At 38.3% G+C, this 13,904-nt stretch overlaps 1 protein-coding gene across 2 annotated transcripts in view; it reads right to left on the reverse strand.

The window, feature by feature from the left end:
• LOC127505426 (uncharacterized) overlaps positions 1–13,497 on the reverse strand; it is a 679,977-nt gene extending 666,480 nt beyond the window's left edge. For both annotated transcript variants that reach the window (XM_051880973.1, XM_051880972.1), the window contains exon 1: positions 11,187–13,497. In XM_051880973.1, the coding sequence (XP_051736933.1) occupies positions 12,477–13,412 (936 nt within the window). In that variant the 5' untranslated portion in view covers positions 13,413–13,497 and the 3' untranslated portion in view covers positions 11,187–12,476. The remainder of the gene's footprint in view (positions 1–11,186) is intronic.
• Positions 13,498–13,904: the final 407 nt, after the last annotated feature.

Genomic DNA, 13,904 nt, shown 5'->3' on the forward strand with positions numbered 1-13,904 from the left:
ACATGCATCTGATTATTTGTAAGTGTGAACTCGTGAATTACCTGCAGTACAGACGTTCCATAATCAAATCCTCATTCAATCCACTCTTCACCGATGACTTCAATCATCCAGCCACAAGATTTTGGTTCCAAAAACATCTTAAAGCAGTTCTCATCCAGTCCGGTATCGCAGCAAATCAATTCTATTCAATTCAATCTATTAAATTCTATTAAATTCAATATGTATTGGTGCAGCAACCACAGCCACCCAAAAAGGTCTTTCACAACAACAAATTCAAACCCTGGGTCGTTGGTCATCAGAAGCTTTCAAAACCTACATCAGACCCAGCTGCTTCCACATCAGAAACGCGCAACAAACCCTAACCAATGAAATCATTAATTCCCATAACCTGTGCACCAGCCCGCATTTTTAAATCAATTCCATTATCTCGCCGTATTCACGCCAGCTAAAACCAAACATTGTAATTCATTTTAGACTTTGTTTATATACAGTTGCAAGAAAAAGTATGTGAACCACTTGCAGAATTTGTGAAAATGTACACAAATCATACAAAATTCATGTTATTTTTCATTTAGTACTGTCCTGAGTAAGATATTTTACATAAAAGATGTTTACATATAATCCATAAGACACAAAATAGCTGAATTTATTAAAATAACCCCATTCATAAGTATGTGAATCATTGATTCTTAATATTGTGTGTGGTTACCTGAATGATCTACGACTGTTTTTATATTTTGTGATGGTTGTTCATGAGTCCCTTGTTTGTTCTGAACAGTTAAACTGAGCTCTGTTCTTCAGAAAAATCCTCCAGGTCCTGCAGATTCTTCAGTTTTTTTTGCATATTTGAACCCTTTACAGCAGTGACAATGATTTTGAGATCCATCTTTTCAAACTGAGGATAATTGAGGGACTAAAACACAACTAATAAAGAAGGTTCAAACATTCACTGATGCTCCAGAAGGAAACAGGATTCATTAAGAGCCGGGGGTGAAAATGGAGAAAAAAAAACCTTGGGAGAAAGAAACCAGGCTTAGTCAGGGGGCCAGTTAGCCTCTGGCGAACAGTGCTTTGTTACGATTCAGGTAGCTATCATAAGTCCGATGGGATCGCAACATTCAAAGTATTTATTCCAGTTCCATCCAGTTGAGGATCGTATTCATCACGCCGGTATGGACGGTTTGTTGAGGAACTGTGCCACTGGCTGTCGTGTCGATGAGGCCTTAACAGTGGATGATCTAGTTGACTCAATCTCTGCTGATACTTCAGGGCTGCGTTGTGGTCATGTCAAGGCGCAGGTCCTCGATCTCACCTGGATACGACCCGGATCCGGTTGACTACAGTAAACCTCGGGATAAACAGAGAGACTAATATTAGCGTAGATGCCATTTCTTCTTCTGATGTAACGAGTACATCTAGTGTTATAGGAAGTGTTCCCGGTTCCGGCTGACCTAATTTATGCAGCCTAACAATCCTTTAACGGATTTGAAAATATAAATCGATGTTATGTGTATGCCAGGTTAAAGAGATGTGTTTTTAGTCTAGATTTAAACTGACAGAGAGTGTCTGCTTCCCGAACAATGCTAGGAAGATTGTTCCAGAGTTTAGGTGCCAAATAGGAGAAGGATCTACCGCCTGCGGTTGATTTTGATATTCTAGGTATTATCAGCTGGCCTGAATTCTGAGATCGCAATAGACATGAAGGACTATAATGCTTTAAGAGCTCGCTCAGGTACTGGGGAGCTAAACCATTTAGTGCTTGTAAGTAATTAGCAAGATTTTAAAAACTATACGATGTTTAACAGGAAGCCAATGCAGTGTTGACACACCTGGGCTAATATGGTCATACTTCCTAGTTCTAGTAAGAACTCTAGCTGCTGCATTTTGTACGAGCTGTAGTTTATTTATCAAGCGAGCGGAACAACCACCCAGTAGTAATCTAGCCTTACAGTAATCTAGCCTTGAGGTCATGAATGCATGAACTAATTGTTCTGCATTTGTCATTGAGAGCATATGTTATAGTTTAGGTATATTTTTAAGATGGAAGAATGTGGTTTTACAGATGCTAGGAACATGGCCTTCAAATGAAAGATATTGTATGGTATCATATTATATGGTATAAAAGAGCACACCCAGGTTCCTAACTGACGATGAAGACTTAACAGAGCAGCCATCAAGTGTTAGATAGTATTCTAGGTTATTACGTGAAGAAGTTTTTGCTCCAAAAATTAGAATCTCTGTTTTTTTCTGAATTTAGAAATAGGAAATTAATGGTCATCCAATTTTTTATATCAGCTATACATTCCGTTAATTTTGTGAATTGGTAAGTTTCATCAGGGCGTGAAGAAATATAGAGCTGGGTATCATCAGCATAACACCATGCTTCCTAATGATATCCCCCAAGGGTAGCATGTACAGATTGAAAAGCAACGGTCCGAGTACTGAGCCTTGCGGTACTTCATATTGAACTTGTGATCGATATGACAGCTCTTCATTTACTACTACAAACTGATAACGGTCAGATAAGTATGATTTCAACCATGACAATGCAATTCCACTAATGCCAACATAATTTTTGAGTCTATTTAAAAGAATGTTGTGATCGATAGTGTCAAATGCAGCACTAAGATCCAATAACACTAATGAGAGCAGTCTCAGTACTATGGTGCGGTCTAAATCCTGATTGGAAATCCTCACGGATAGTATTTCTTTCTAAAAAGGAACATAGTTGTGATGACACTGCCTTTTCTAGTATTTTTGACAGAAAATACTAGTCAAAAAGAGATTGGCCTGTAATTGACTAATTCTCTAGGATCAAGTTGTGGTTTTTTAATAAGAGGTTTAATAATAGCCAGCTTAAAACTTTTTGGTACGTATCCTAGTGATAAAGACGAATTAACGATATTAAGAAGAGGATCTATGACCTCTGGAAGCATCTCTTTCAATAGCTTAGTGGGTATAGGGTCTAACATACATGTTGATTTTGATGATTTAACAAGTTTAGACAATTCTTCCTCTCCTAAAGCAGTGAATGAATTGAATTTTTCCTCAGGGACACTACAATGCACTGTCTGACGCGATACTGTAGTAGACGGTTGCGTGGTTATAATTTTTTCTCTAATATTGTCAATCTTGCAAGTAAAGAAGTTCATAAAGTCATTACTGCTGTGCTGTTTGGAAACATCAGAAGTTGAAGCTTTACAGGTGCTGGTCATATAATTAGAATATCATCAAAAAGTTGATTTCACTGATTCCATTCAAAAAGTGAAACTTGTATATTATATTCATTCATTACACACAGACTGATATATTTCAAATGTTTATTTCTTTTAATTTTGATAATTATAACTGACAACTAAGGAAAATCCCAAATTCAGTATCTCAGAAAATTAGAATATTGTGAAAAGGTTCAATATTGAAGACACCTGGTGCCACACTCTAATCAGCTAATTAACTCAAAACACCTTCAAAGGCCTTTAAATGGTCTCTCAGTCTAGTTCTGTAGGCTACACAATCATGGGGAAGACTGCTGACTTGACAGTTGTCCAAAAGACGACCATTGACACCTTGCACAAGGAGGGTAAGACACAAAAGGTCATTGCAAAAGAGGCTGGCTGTTCACAGAGCTCTGTGTCCAAGCACATTAATAGAGAGGTGAAGGGAAGGAAAAGATGTGGTAGAAAAAGTGTACAAGCAATAGGGATAACCGCACCCTGGAGAGGATTGTGAAACAAAACCCATTCAAAAATGTGGGGGAGATTCACAAAGAGTGGACTGCAACTGGAGTCAGTGCTTCAAGAACCACTGTGCAAGACATGGGTTTCAGACAAAAGACAAAAAGGACTGGACTGCTGCTGAGTGGTCCAAAGTTATGTTCTCTGATGAAAGTAAATTTTGCATTTCCTTTGGTAATCAGGGTCCCAGAGTCTGGAGGAAGAGAGGAGAGGCACACAATCCACGTTGATTGAGGTCCAGTGTAAAGTTTCCACAGTCAGTGATGGTTTGGGGTGCCATGTCATCTGCTGGTGTTGGTCCACTGTGTTTTCTGAGGTCCAAGGTCAACGCAGCCATATACCAGGACGTTTTAGAGCACTTCATGTTTCCTGCTGCTGACCAACTTTATGGAGATGCAGATTTCATTTTCCAACAGGACTTGGCACCTGCACACAGTGCCAAAGCTACCAGTACCTTGTTTAAGGACCATGGTATCCCTGTTCTTAATTCGGCAAGCAAACTTGAGCTTAACCCCATAGAAAATCTATGGGGTATTGTGAAGAGGAAGATGCGATATGCCAGACCCAACAATGCAGAAGAGCTGAAGGCCACTATCAGAGCAACCTGGGCTCTTATAACACCTGATCAGTGCCACAGACTGATCGACTCCATGCATTGCTGCAGTAATTCAGGCAAAAGAAGCCCCAACTAAGTATTGAATGCTGTACATGCTCATACTTTTCATGTTTATACTTTTCAGTTGGCCAAGATTTCTAAAAATCCTTTCTTTGTATTGGTCTTAAGTAATATTCTAATTTTCTGAGATACTGAATTTGGGATTTTCCTTAGTTGTCAGTTATAATCATCAAAATTAAAAGAAATAAACATTTGAAATACAACCCCAAATCAGAAAAAGTTGGGACAGTATGGAAAACACAAATAAAAAAAGAAAGTAGTGATTTCTAAATTTACTTTGACTTGTATTTCATTGCAGACAATACAACAGCACATTATTTAATGTGTTCCTCATTTTTTTTTTTTTTCAAAAAAACAAAATTCTTATTTTGGTTCTTGCAACACATTTCAAAAAAAGTTGGAACAGTAAAGCATTTACCACTTTGTAATGTTGCCATTCCTTTTCACAACACTTAAAAGACGTTTAGGGACTGAAGACACCAAGTGATGAAGTGTTTCAGGTGTAATTTTGTCCCATACTTGCTGCAAACAAGTCTTAAGGTGGGCAACAGTACGGGGTCTTCATTGTCGCATTTTGCGCTTCAAAATGCGCCACACATTCTCTATTGGAGACAGGTCGGGACTGCAGGCAGGCCAGTCAAGTACCTGTATCCTCTTCCTCCGCAGCCAGGACTTTGTAATGTGTGCAGAATGTGGTTTTGCATTATCTTGTTGAAATATGCATGGACGTCCCTGGAAAAGATGTCTTCTTGAAGGCAGCGTATTGTGCTCCAAAATCTCTATGTACTTTTCAGCATTAATGGTGCCATCACAGAAGTGCAAGTTACCTTTGCCAAGGGCACTGACACAACCCCATACCATGACAGACGGCACTTCTGGACACTGTTAACATAGGGGTTCCTTTTGGCACAGTACAGTTTTAACTGGCATTTGTGGATGTAACTACGTATTGTGGTACTTGACAAAGGTTTGCCAAAGAAGTCCTGAGCCCAAGTGGTGATAACGCTTATAGATAAATGACGATTCTTGATGCAGTGCCGCCTGAGGGATCAGAGATCATGGTTGTTCAGCTTAGGCTTGCGCCCTTGTCCTTTACGCACTGAAATTCCTCCACATTCCTTGAATCTTTTTATTATGTTATGCACTGTTGAAGGTGAAATAAGCAAATGTCTTCCTATCTTTCTTTGAGGAACATTGTTTTTAAACATTTCAATAATTTTCTCACGTATTTGTTGGCAAACTGGCGATCCTCTGCCCATCTTTGCTCCTAAAGGACTAGACCTTTCTTGGATGCTGCTTTTGTACCAAATCATAATTACAATCACCTGTTGACATCACCTGTTTCAAATCACATCATTATTTAACCAATTTACCTGATTACTAGCCCTAAATTGCTCCTGTCCCAACCTTTTTTGGAATGTGTTGCAGGTCTGAATGACAGGAAAGGATGTATATTTACAAATGAAATTAAGCTGACCAGACAAAACATGAAATATTTTGTGTTCACATTGTCTGCAATGAAATACAAGTCAAAGTAAATTTAGAAATCACTACTTTTTTTTTTTTTTTTTCATTTGTGTTTTCCATACTGTCCCAACTTTTACTGATTTGGGGTTGTATATCAGTCTGTGTGTAATGAATGAATATAATATACAAGTTTCACTTTTTGAATGGAATTAGTGAAATAAATCAACTTTTTGATGATATTCTAATTGTATGACCAGCACCTGTATTTCTTGTTAATTTAGCCACTGTATCAAATAAATACCTAGGGTTGTGTTTATTTTCTTCTAAAAGATTTGAAAAATAGGCAGATCTAGCAGTTTTTAAGGCCTTTCTGTACTCAATCATTCTCTCTCTCCACGAAATGCGAAAAACTTCTAGTTTTGTTTTCTTCCAGCTGCGCTTCATTTTTCTGGCAGCTCCCTTTAGGGTCCGAGTGTGCTCGTTGTACCACGGCGTTGGATTAATTTCCTTAATCTTTTTTAAGCGCAAAGGAGCAACTGAGTCTAATGTGCTGGAAAAGATAATAGTTTCTGTTGCAACATCGAGGTCTTCTAAGCTGTCTGGTATGCTAAGGCGATGAAACTGATCAGGAAGATTATTTATAAAGCGATCTTTAGTGGTAGAAGTGATGGTTCTACCATATTTATGGCAGGGAGGCAGTTTTGCAGCCTTGACTAAATGTAGTATACATGAGACTAGATAATGATCTGAGATGTCGTCACTCTGCTGCAGAATTTCAACAGCATCACTATCGATTCCATGTGACAATATTAGATCTAAAGTATGATTACGACAATGAGTGGGTCCTGACACGTGTTGTCTAACTCCAATAGAATTTAGAATGTCTGTAAATGCCAATCCCAATGCATCTTTTTCATTATCTACATGGATATTAAAATCACCAACAACAAGGACTTTATCTGCAGCTAGTACTAACTCCGATAGAAAATCAGCAAATTCTTTGATAAAGTCTGTATGGTGTGCTGGTGGCCTGCACTGCAAAAAATGTTCTTACTTAGACTTTTTGTCTTGTTTCCAGTCCAAATATCTAAACATTCTTAGATCAAGAAGCATGACAAGTAAAAATGACAAGTAAAAATTATTTCTTGTTTTCAGGAAAAACAGGTCAAAATTAAGTGAGCTTTTCCTTAAAACAAGCAAAATAATCTGCCAATGGGGTAAGCAAAATAATCTTAATCCAAACTGAAAACAAGATTATATAGCTTATTTTTGGTTTGAAATAAGATTATTTTGCTTACCCCATTGGCAGATTATTTTGCTTGTTTTAAGGAAAAACTCACTTAATTTTGACTTATTTTTCCTGAAAACAAGAAAATAATTTTTACTTGTCAAGAAAATGCTTCTTGATTTAAGAACTTTAAGATATTTTGACTAGAAACAAGACAAAAACTCTAAATAAGAACAGCATTTTTTGCAGTGTATACAGTAGCCAGCACAAATGTCAACTTACATAATGTTACATAAAGTACCATCACTTCGAAGGAATTATATTTGAAAGACTTTTGACTAATACTGTAAATATTACTATAAATTACAGCAACACCTCCCCCTTTGCCTTTCTGACTAGGATTGTGTCGATAATCGTAATCTTGAGGGCTAGACTCATTTAAAGTAATGTAATCGTCCGGTTTTAGCCAAGCTTCTGTCAAACACAGCACATCTAGATTATTGTCTGTGATAATATCATTTACAGTAAGTGCTTTTGAGGAAAGGGATCTGTAATAAGTTTCCCCTCAGTAATTGTTTGCCTCACAGCTAAAGGTTTGAGTGCTGTCTGCTGTGTTGTGACAGAAAGCGTGTGTGCACAAAACATTTATAAATTATAAGTGTGCTCCCACTCTTGCGCACAACACAGAAGACTGCACACAAACCTTATATAACCCATATAGTTTTTCTTAGTTACAGACCCCGACTGGATTCGAACCCGGGTCGCTGCCACACAAGCGCACTCGGTTTACCAGTTGCGCCACCACACAGATATACACAATACAAAACCGGGGTTACTTTGTGATCTGTTACAAGTAATACTATAAGCAGTTTTTCCATCAATGACAGCACAAATCATATGGATTTAAAGACTGCAAATCGCCTAGAAAAGTCTCAATATAGGAACGGTAAGTGGTGTGTGAAAATAAACGTGAAATGGCATGTATAGAACACGTTAAACTTGAAACAGCTGAAGAAATAAAGCCAGCAGACACAACATTAAATATAACCTTTGTTTCCCTTTAACCTGACATGATCTGTCATCAACGCTGCAGAAAGCAATTGCCTTAACCGGCATAGCGTTAGTTTTATTCTTGTGCGCACACTAAAACACAGACAGTTCCGTTCATTGGTGGAATAATGTGAATGTGCAGAACTGCTTGTGTTTCAGAGCATGCAGATGGAATTAAGAGACTTTGCTTCATTAAGCTGTATTTTTTCAACATTTAAAGTCCCCCTGAAATTAAAATTTAAGTTTTTTAGCTTTTAGTATGAATATGTTAGCCTTAATGTTATGAATAAGCTGTTGTGTTCCAAAACAATGACAAAATTCACATTTAGGATATAAAAGTATTCAAAACTTACAGTCTCTCACTTCCGCTAAAATGGATCATGGATTTTCATGACATCACATTGCACTTCAGCTTCTCATCAAATCTTCTGTCCAATCAAATGCTCTCTAGAATTTGAAGTCCCGTCCCCTCCTACAATCTCAACAGACGCTGAAGCTGTGGCTGAAATCGGTAATTTGTTCACACATTTACTAGTTTCTGCATGGTGAATAGCACACAGTGCACTATATAGAGAATAGGGAATGATTCAGACAGTGTAAATATGCTTTCCATTGATGTGAATGAAGTCCATTTTCGCGTTAGTATAACTTGAACCACTGCAGCGCAAGCACAGTCTGCTCTGACCCAGGGACATGAGAGCACAGAGCGGATCATATCCACGAGTTGGCTCAGACCACAAAAGGTATCGGACCCATTGAAATTCTGCACAGAATGCTGTATTTTAAAGTGATATAGAGGAGATTAGGAGGATAAACGGTTAGATACTAAAAGGAAACCGAGGTTTTACTGAGTTTAACAGCTCTGGCTGAGCTGTGATATAAACAAAATGTTATTGGCTATTTTAAAAAAGGGGCGGGGCTGTTCGATATATTGCCCTGTCTTCCTGTTTCAGTTGAAATTACGTCAACACATTGAATTATGCTGCGCGTCCCAAGACACTTCAGCGGGCCTTTAAAATGGAGACCATCTCAGCCAGCCATTTCTGAAAACATGGGGGAGCAGTGGCTTTCCAATCCCTTAATATAATTCTCTTAGCCACAACCATTAATGCCAGCTGCAAATAATAAGGGAGAGAGGAAACTGTGTCAGAATAGCCAAAGATGGCCAATTCCATTTCAGGAGAAAGAGTCTGATCATATGCCACTGAATACCAAGAGAAAATATCTTGCCAGTAACTCTGGAGATTCAGGCAGAACCAAAAAGAATGAGATACAGTTCCCTCTGCACCCTGACATTGATCAGACAAAGGAGACACAGCTGGGTAGATCTTATGGAGTTTGGTTTTGGAATAGTTCAGTCTGTGTACAATTTTAAACTTGAATTAAAGTCTTGTGTTGATGGAACAGCTATCCCAGGTGGGAAAAAAAAAAAAAAAATGCACTAAAATACACTTTATTATAGTCCACTTACCTCTCTTCCATAATGTACTTAAAGTGCCTTATTTTCATGCACTAATTTTGTACTAAAATTTTGTACTAAAGATTCTTCTTTAGTATTTCTTGTACTCAACTGTTCTATTTTGAAACACCATGAAACGTGCTTTTAACATACTATCTCTGTATCTCAAAAAAAAAAAAAAAAAAAAAAAAGTTAACTAATGAACCTTATTGCCCACATATTTTATACATTAAATAATTCATTTCAAATGTATTGTAACTATGTTAATTTTCCCTTTAAATGATATACTAATGGTGAATTATTAAGAAAAAAATATTAAGAAAAATAACAGCAGGAAAGATAGCAAGGGTCAGACGTTGCGGGTGCAGATGGCAAATTATGTCTTGGTAGCCAAGAGACTGCAATGGGCAAACCAGTCCTCCGACAAGAGTCTCGACAGGGAATATCCAAAACAGAAACGAGGCCAGAGAGACTCAAACACAGCCAGGACTAACACTGCACAAACAGACCAGCAATCAGACAACACGGCAAAATGCACAGACATTAAATAGTGGATCAGCTCATCAGCAGCAATACACACACACAGAGAGACAGAGTGAACCACGTTTGCTGCCCAATAATAGTTTTGAAAAACTGGCATTGCCAATCCACCTAGCTCTTTAGATTTTTCTAAATGGACCTTAGAGATACGATGTGCCTTAAAACCCCAAATAAAAGAGAAAATGAAAGAATCTAGATTTTAAAAAAAATAATAATTGTGAGATAAATAGGTAAATTCTGAAACAAATTTAAAAATCTTGGAAGGGCCACCATTTTTATAGCATTAATACGGCCATATAACGATAATGGCAAGACCCTCCATTTTTCCAATGGTGGATTTAAGGCTCTTTATTGCAGCCTTAAAATTAAGCTTAAATGTGTCTTTTGGATCTGTTGGAATAACCAATCCTAAATAAGTAAAATGATCATAAACAATTTTAAAAGGGAGGGACTTTTTTTTTTTTTTTAGGAAAATTACTAAGGAAACTGGAAAAGCGTAGCGCCAGATCACAGTCCAAATGAATACTCATACACAAAACTGCATAGATCAAAAAATAACTCCAAGATCAAAAAACATGAAAGGTCCGCACACGAAAATTGAGCCAAAAAAGCTCAAAAGAATTTATTGTCCAGAGGCCACAAAAAGTGCAAAAATGCAAAAAGTGCAAAAAGTTTTTGGGATAAACCATTCATCAGTGCCATGATTCCAAGTGTAGGAAACTTTTTCCTCGTTGAAGCAGAGACCAGGAGACGTTGGGATATCTTTTAAGCAGAAGTTACTCTTTATTGAGAAACGTGCTGTGTGTCGCTGTAGTCATCCAAGTCTAACCAAGGCAGTGTACTTGGTAGTTCATATACATTCAATGGGGAGGGATACATAGAGTAGAGGTAGAGACAATCTAAACAAAGCATGCAAATGCAGTGCAGGAATCAGCCCATTCCCTACATTTCCCAGCCATGATCTAATCAGCATAACGGTGTCATTCAAATGCATAGGTGCTAATCCACTCAGTCTGACAGTATGGCCCATACCTTTACATTATCATAGAGACAAAGGCACAGCTGTATCTTGAGCCAAATGGTTAGGAAGTGCATGAAGACAAAAGGTTAATGTTACAGACACCTGGGCTGCCTGCCTTGATCTCCTTAAATTGTCATTATCTTTACCTCAAAATGTTAAATACAATATACTTCACCTTAATATTTCATGTGAGGTTATGTCAGGATGTAGGATCAGCAGATCTTAAACAGATTCTTAAATTTGTAATCCCACAGTCCCCCCTTTGAGAGTTCTAATAACTCTCACATAATACAAATTTAAACCTTCTTAAATCCCTTCTTTAACCTATGTTTGTTAACATAAGTCCCATCTTCCAGTCATGTAACTTGTAACAGATACAGGCACATACATCTTATTCTATGTCGTGTCCAACATTTACATAAGTGTTGTTCTTTAACTTGAGTATACTGTTGACACACATATACAATGCAGGGTGGTAATATGTTGTATGAACTACATGATGACACAGAAAACCATGTAGCATAAGCGTGGAAGTCCTAAAAGTCCATGGCGCCTGAATAGCTGTGGAGTCTGTTCCCTGTAGAGTCCATTTCCAATGCATTTCCATGTCTGTTCCAAGTTGCTCAGATATTGTTTGTCGTTGTGCAACTCCGAGTTGCTCAGATGACTCTGTCTTCATGAAGGTTGTTCATGGATATCTGAGGTGATGCTTTACACCAGGTGCTGCTTATGAGCCGTCATGGCATATACACATACCTGCAACACAAGAAAACAAAGAAACAGCAGACCAGCAGTATTCATGCATAGACTTTAGTACGTTAGATGATCGTATAGTTTTTCTGTCTAACTCTGATCATCATAAACTTCTAGTGATCGTATAGTGGTTTTGTTCCTTTTTTTTTTTTTAAACCTAGTCTTAATCAATTTGACACCTATAGACCAGTAAGGTGGGGATAAACTGAGAGGGGGAAACCTATGAGGAAGTCTTCACCACAGGGTTGGCCCCCGAGGCCTGTTGCACTTCGGTTCTTCCCTGGGCTCCTCACTGGTCTGTGTGTCCTATTCTCTCCCTGTAGTTAATTTGTAAACTTTACTGTGCTACATCTCCATCTTCCAATGAAACATCAGTCATAGCAGACATCATAACCCACAGAGGATGGATAAGTGAATGGAGTGTGCTGTAGCATAACATTTAAGGCTGTGAGTGTACTTAACCAGTGTACCCCAAATGGTGGAAGTGACAGTCAACTTTCTTTTGTTCAGAATGAGTCTTTTAGCTTTCTTGTAGATTACTGGGGAAATTAAGCACTCACAGCCCAAATGGTTAGCATGTCAGTAAGCTGTTGCTCCAAGTGTTTGGAGAAGAGGGGAGGGGCAGTTTCAGTGTGGCAAGTAGACTGAGTAAAGCTGTTCATTTCTTTAAATGTCTTTTTGTTTTTCCTACACTCTTTCATCCAATGTCCAGGTTTACCACAGTAATGACAACTGCCTTCTCTCTTAGGACATTTACGTTTCTGTCGATTCTCTGTGTTGACCTTAAAGGATGCTGCTGCAATCTTTACTCTTGTCTTGACATCCGAGTCTCTTTCCCAAATAGCTAACCGATCTAAGTTGTTTTGCAGAGTTCCATTGGACCATGTGAGGTCTAAGAAAGGCAATGCATTTTTGTATTCTGATGAGAGCCCATCAAACCACATGCGGACCAGTGGTCCATTATCCTCTAACACCTTCTCTGGAGTGTCAGCTATTCCACTGTATGCTGCAGCTGACTGACAAAATCTTTCAGTGTACTCACTTACAGTTTCATCCTTCTGTACACAACTAGTGATCTTTGGCCAGTCCACCTTTGGTCCAACAAGGTTCTGTAACACTCTCAGAACTCCTTCTCTCAATTCACCTTTGCTGGAATGCTGAAACTCAGAATTATTTACAGCACTTTCAAAATCACTGAATTCTGACTCTTTCAGGATTTGTGACATTAGCTGGGTGACTTCAGCTAGGGACATATCATAGAGCTTCATTTTCCTGGACAACTCTGTCCTAAACTCAGAAAAATTTCTCTGCACTGATGGCAAACTCTCAGCAAGTCTTTCTATGTCTTCAGGACCTAGAGCTGTACTGACTGCTTGTAACTGGAGTATGGGGGTTACAGATGTAACTGTGTCAACACCTTTTACCCTACTCTGAGCCTTTTGTCTCGCTCCACACACTTCAACTGCATTTACATCTTTATCCATGAATGCAGTATTGCTATTGCCCTCTAGTCTACAGAAAGACTCTAAGTCAGGATAGCTTTCATCTGACTGTTGGTCTTTTGAGTCACATTTGGTTGAGGTTTTGTTAAGGCCCAACTTCTGCGTGAGACGAGACACTCGAGTGTGCAACTGTTTGTTCTGCTTTTCTAACTTAGCAATACGTTGGATTTGTTCTTGTGCAATGGATAGAGTAAATTCTCTGTGGCAGCAGATAATGCCCTTCATATTTTTCTTCCGAATACAAGCACCAAGTACCTTTTTGCATTCTTCAATAGACCAAACTTTTTCTGGATGAATCCCAAATTTCTTTGTCAAATCCAATCTGACTGACTCAGTCACTATTGAGTCCATGTGCTTTCCTAACAATGATTTGAACTCACTATCTGTCCATAAAGGGGTAGCTAGTCCACCTTTCTCAGTTGTTGGAATTAGTCTAGCGTTCTTTCTCAACATTTTGTAATGTCTTTCTGGCAC

This window comes from Ctenopharyngodon idella, chromosome 22, assembly GCF_019924925.1.
Source record: "Ctenopharyngodon idella isolate HZGC_01 chromosome 22, HZGC01, whole genome shotgun sequence".
Classification (NCBI taxonomy): Eukaryota; Metazoa; Chordata; class Actinopteri; order Cypriniformes; family Xenocyprididae; genus Ctenopharyngodon; species Ctenopharyngodon idella.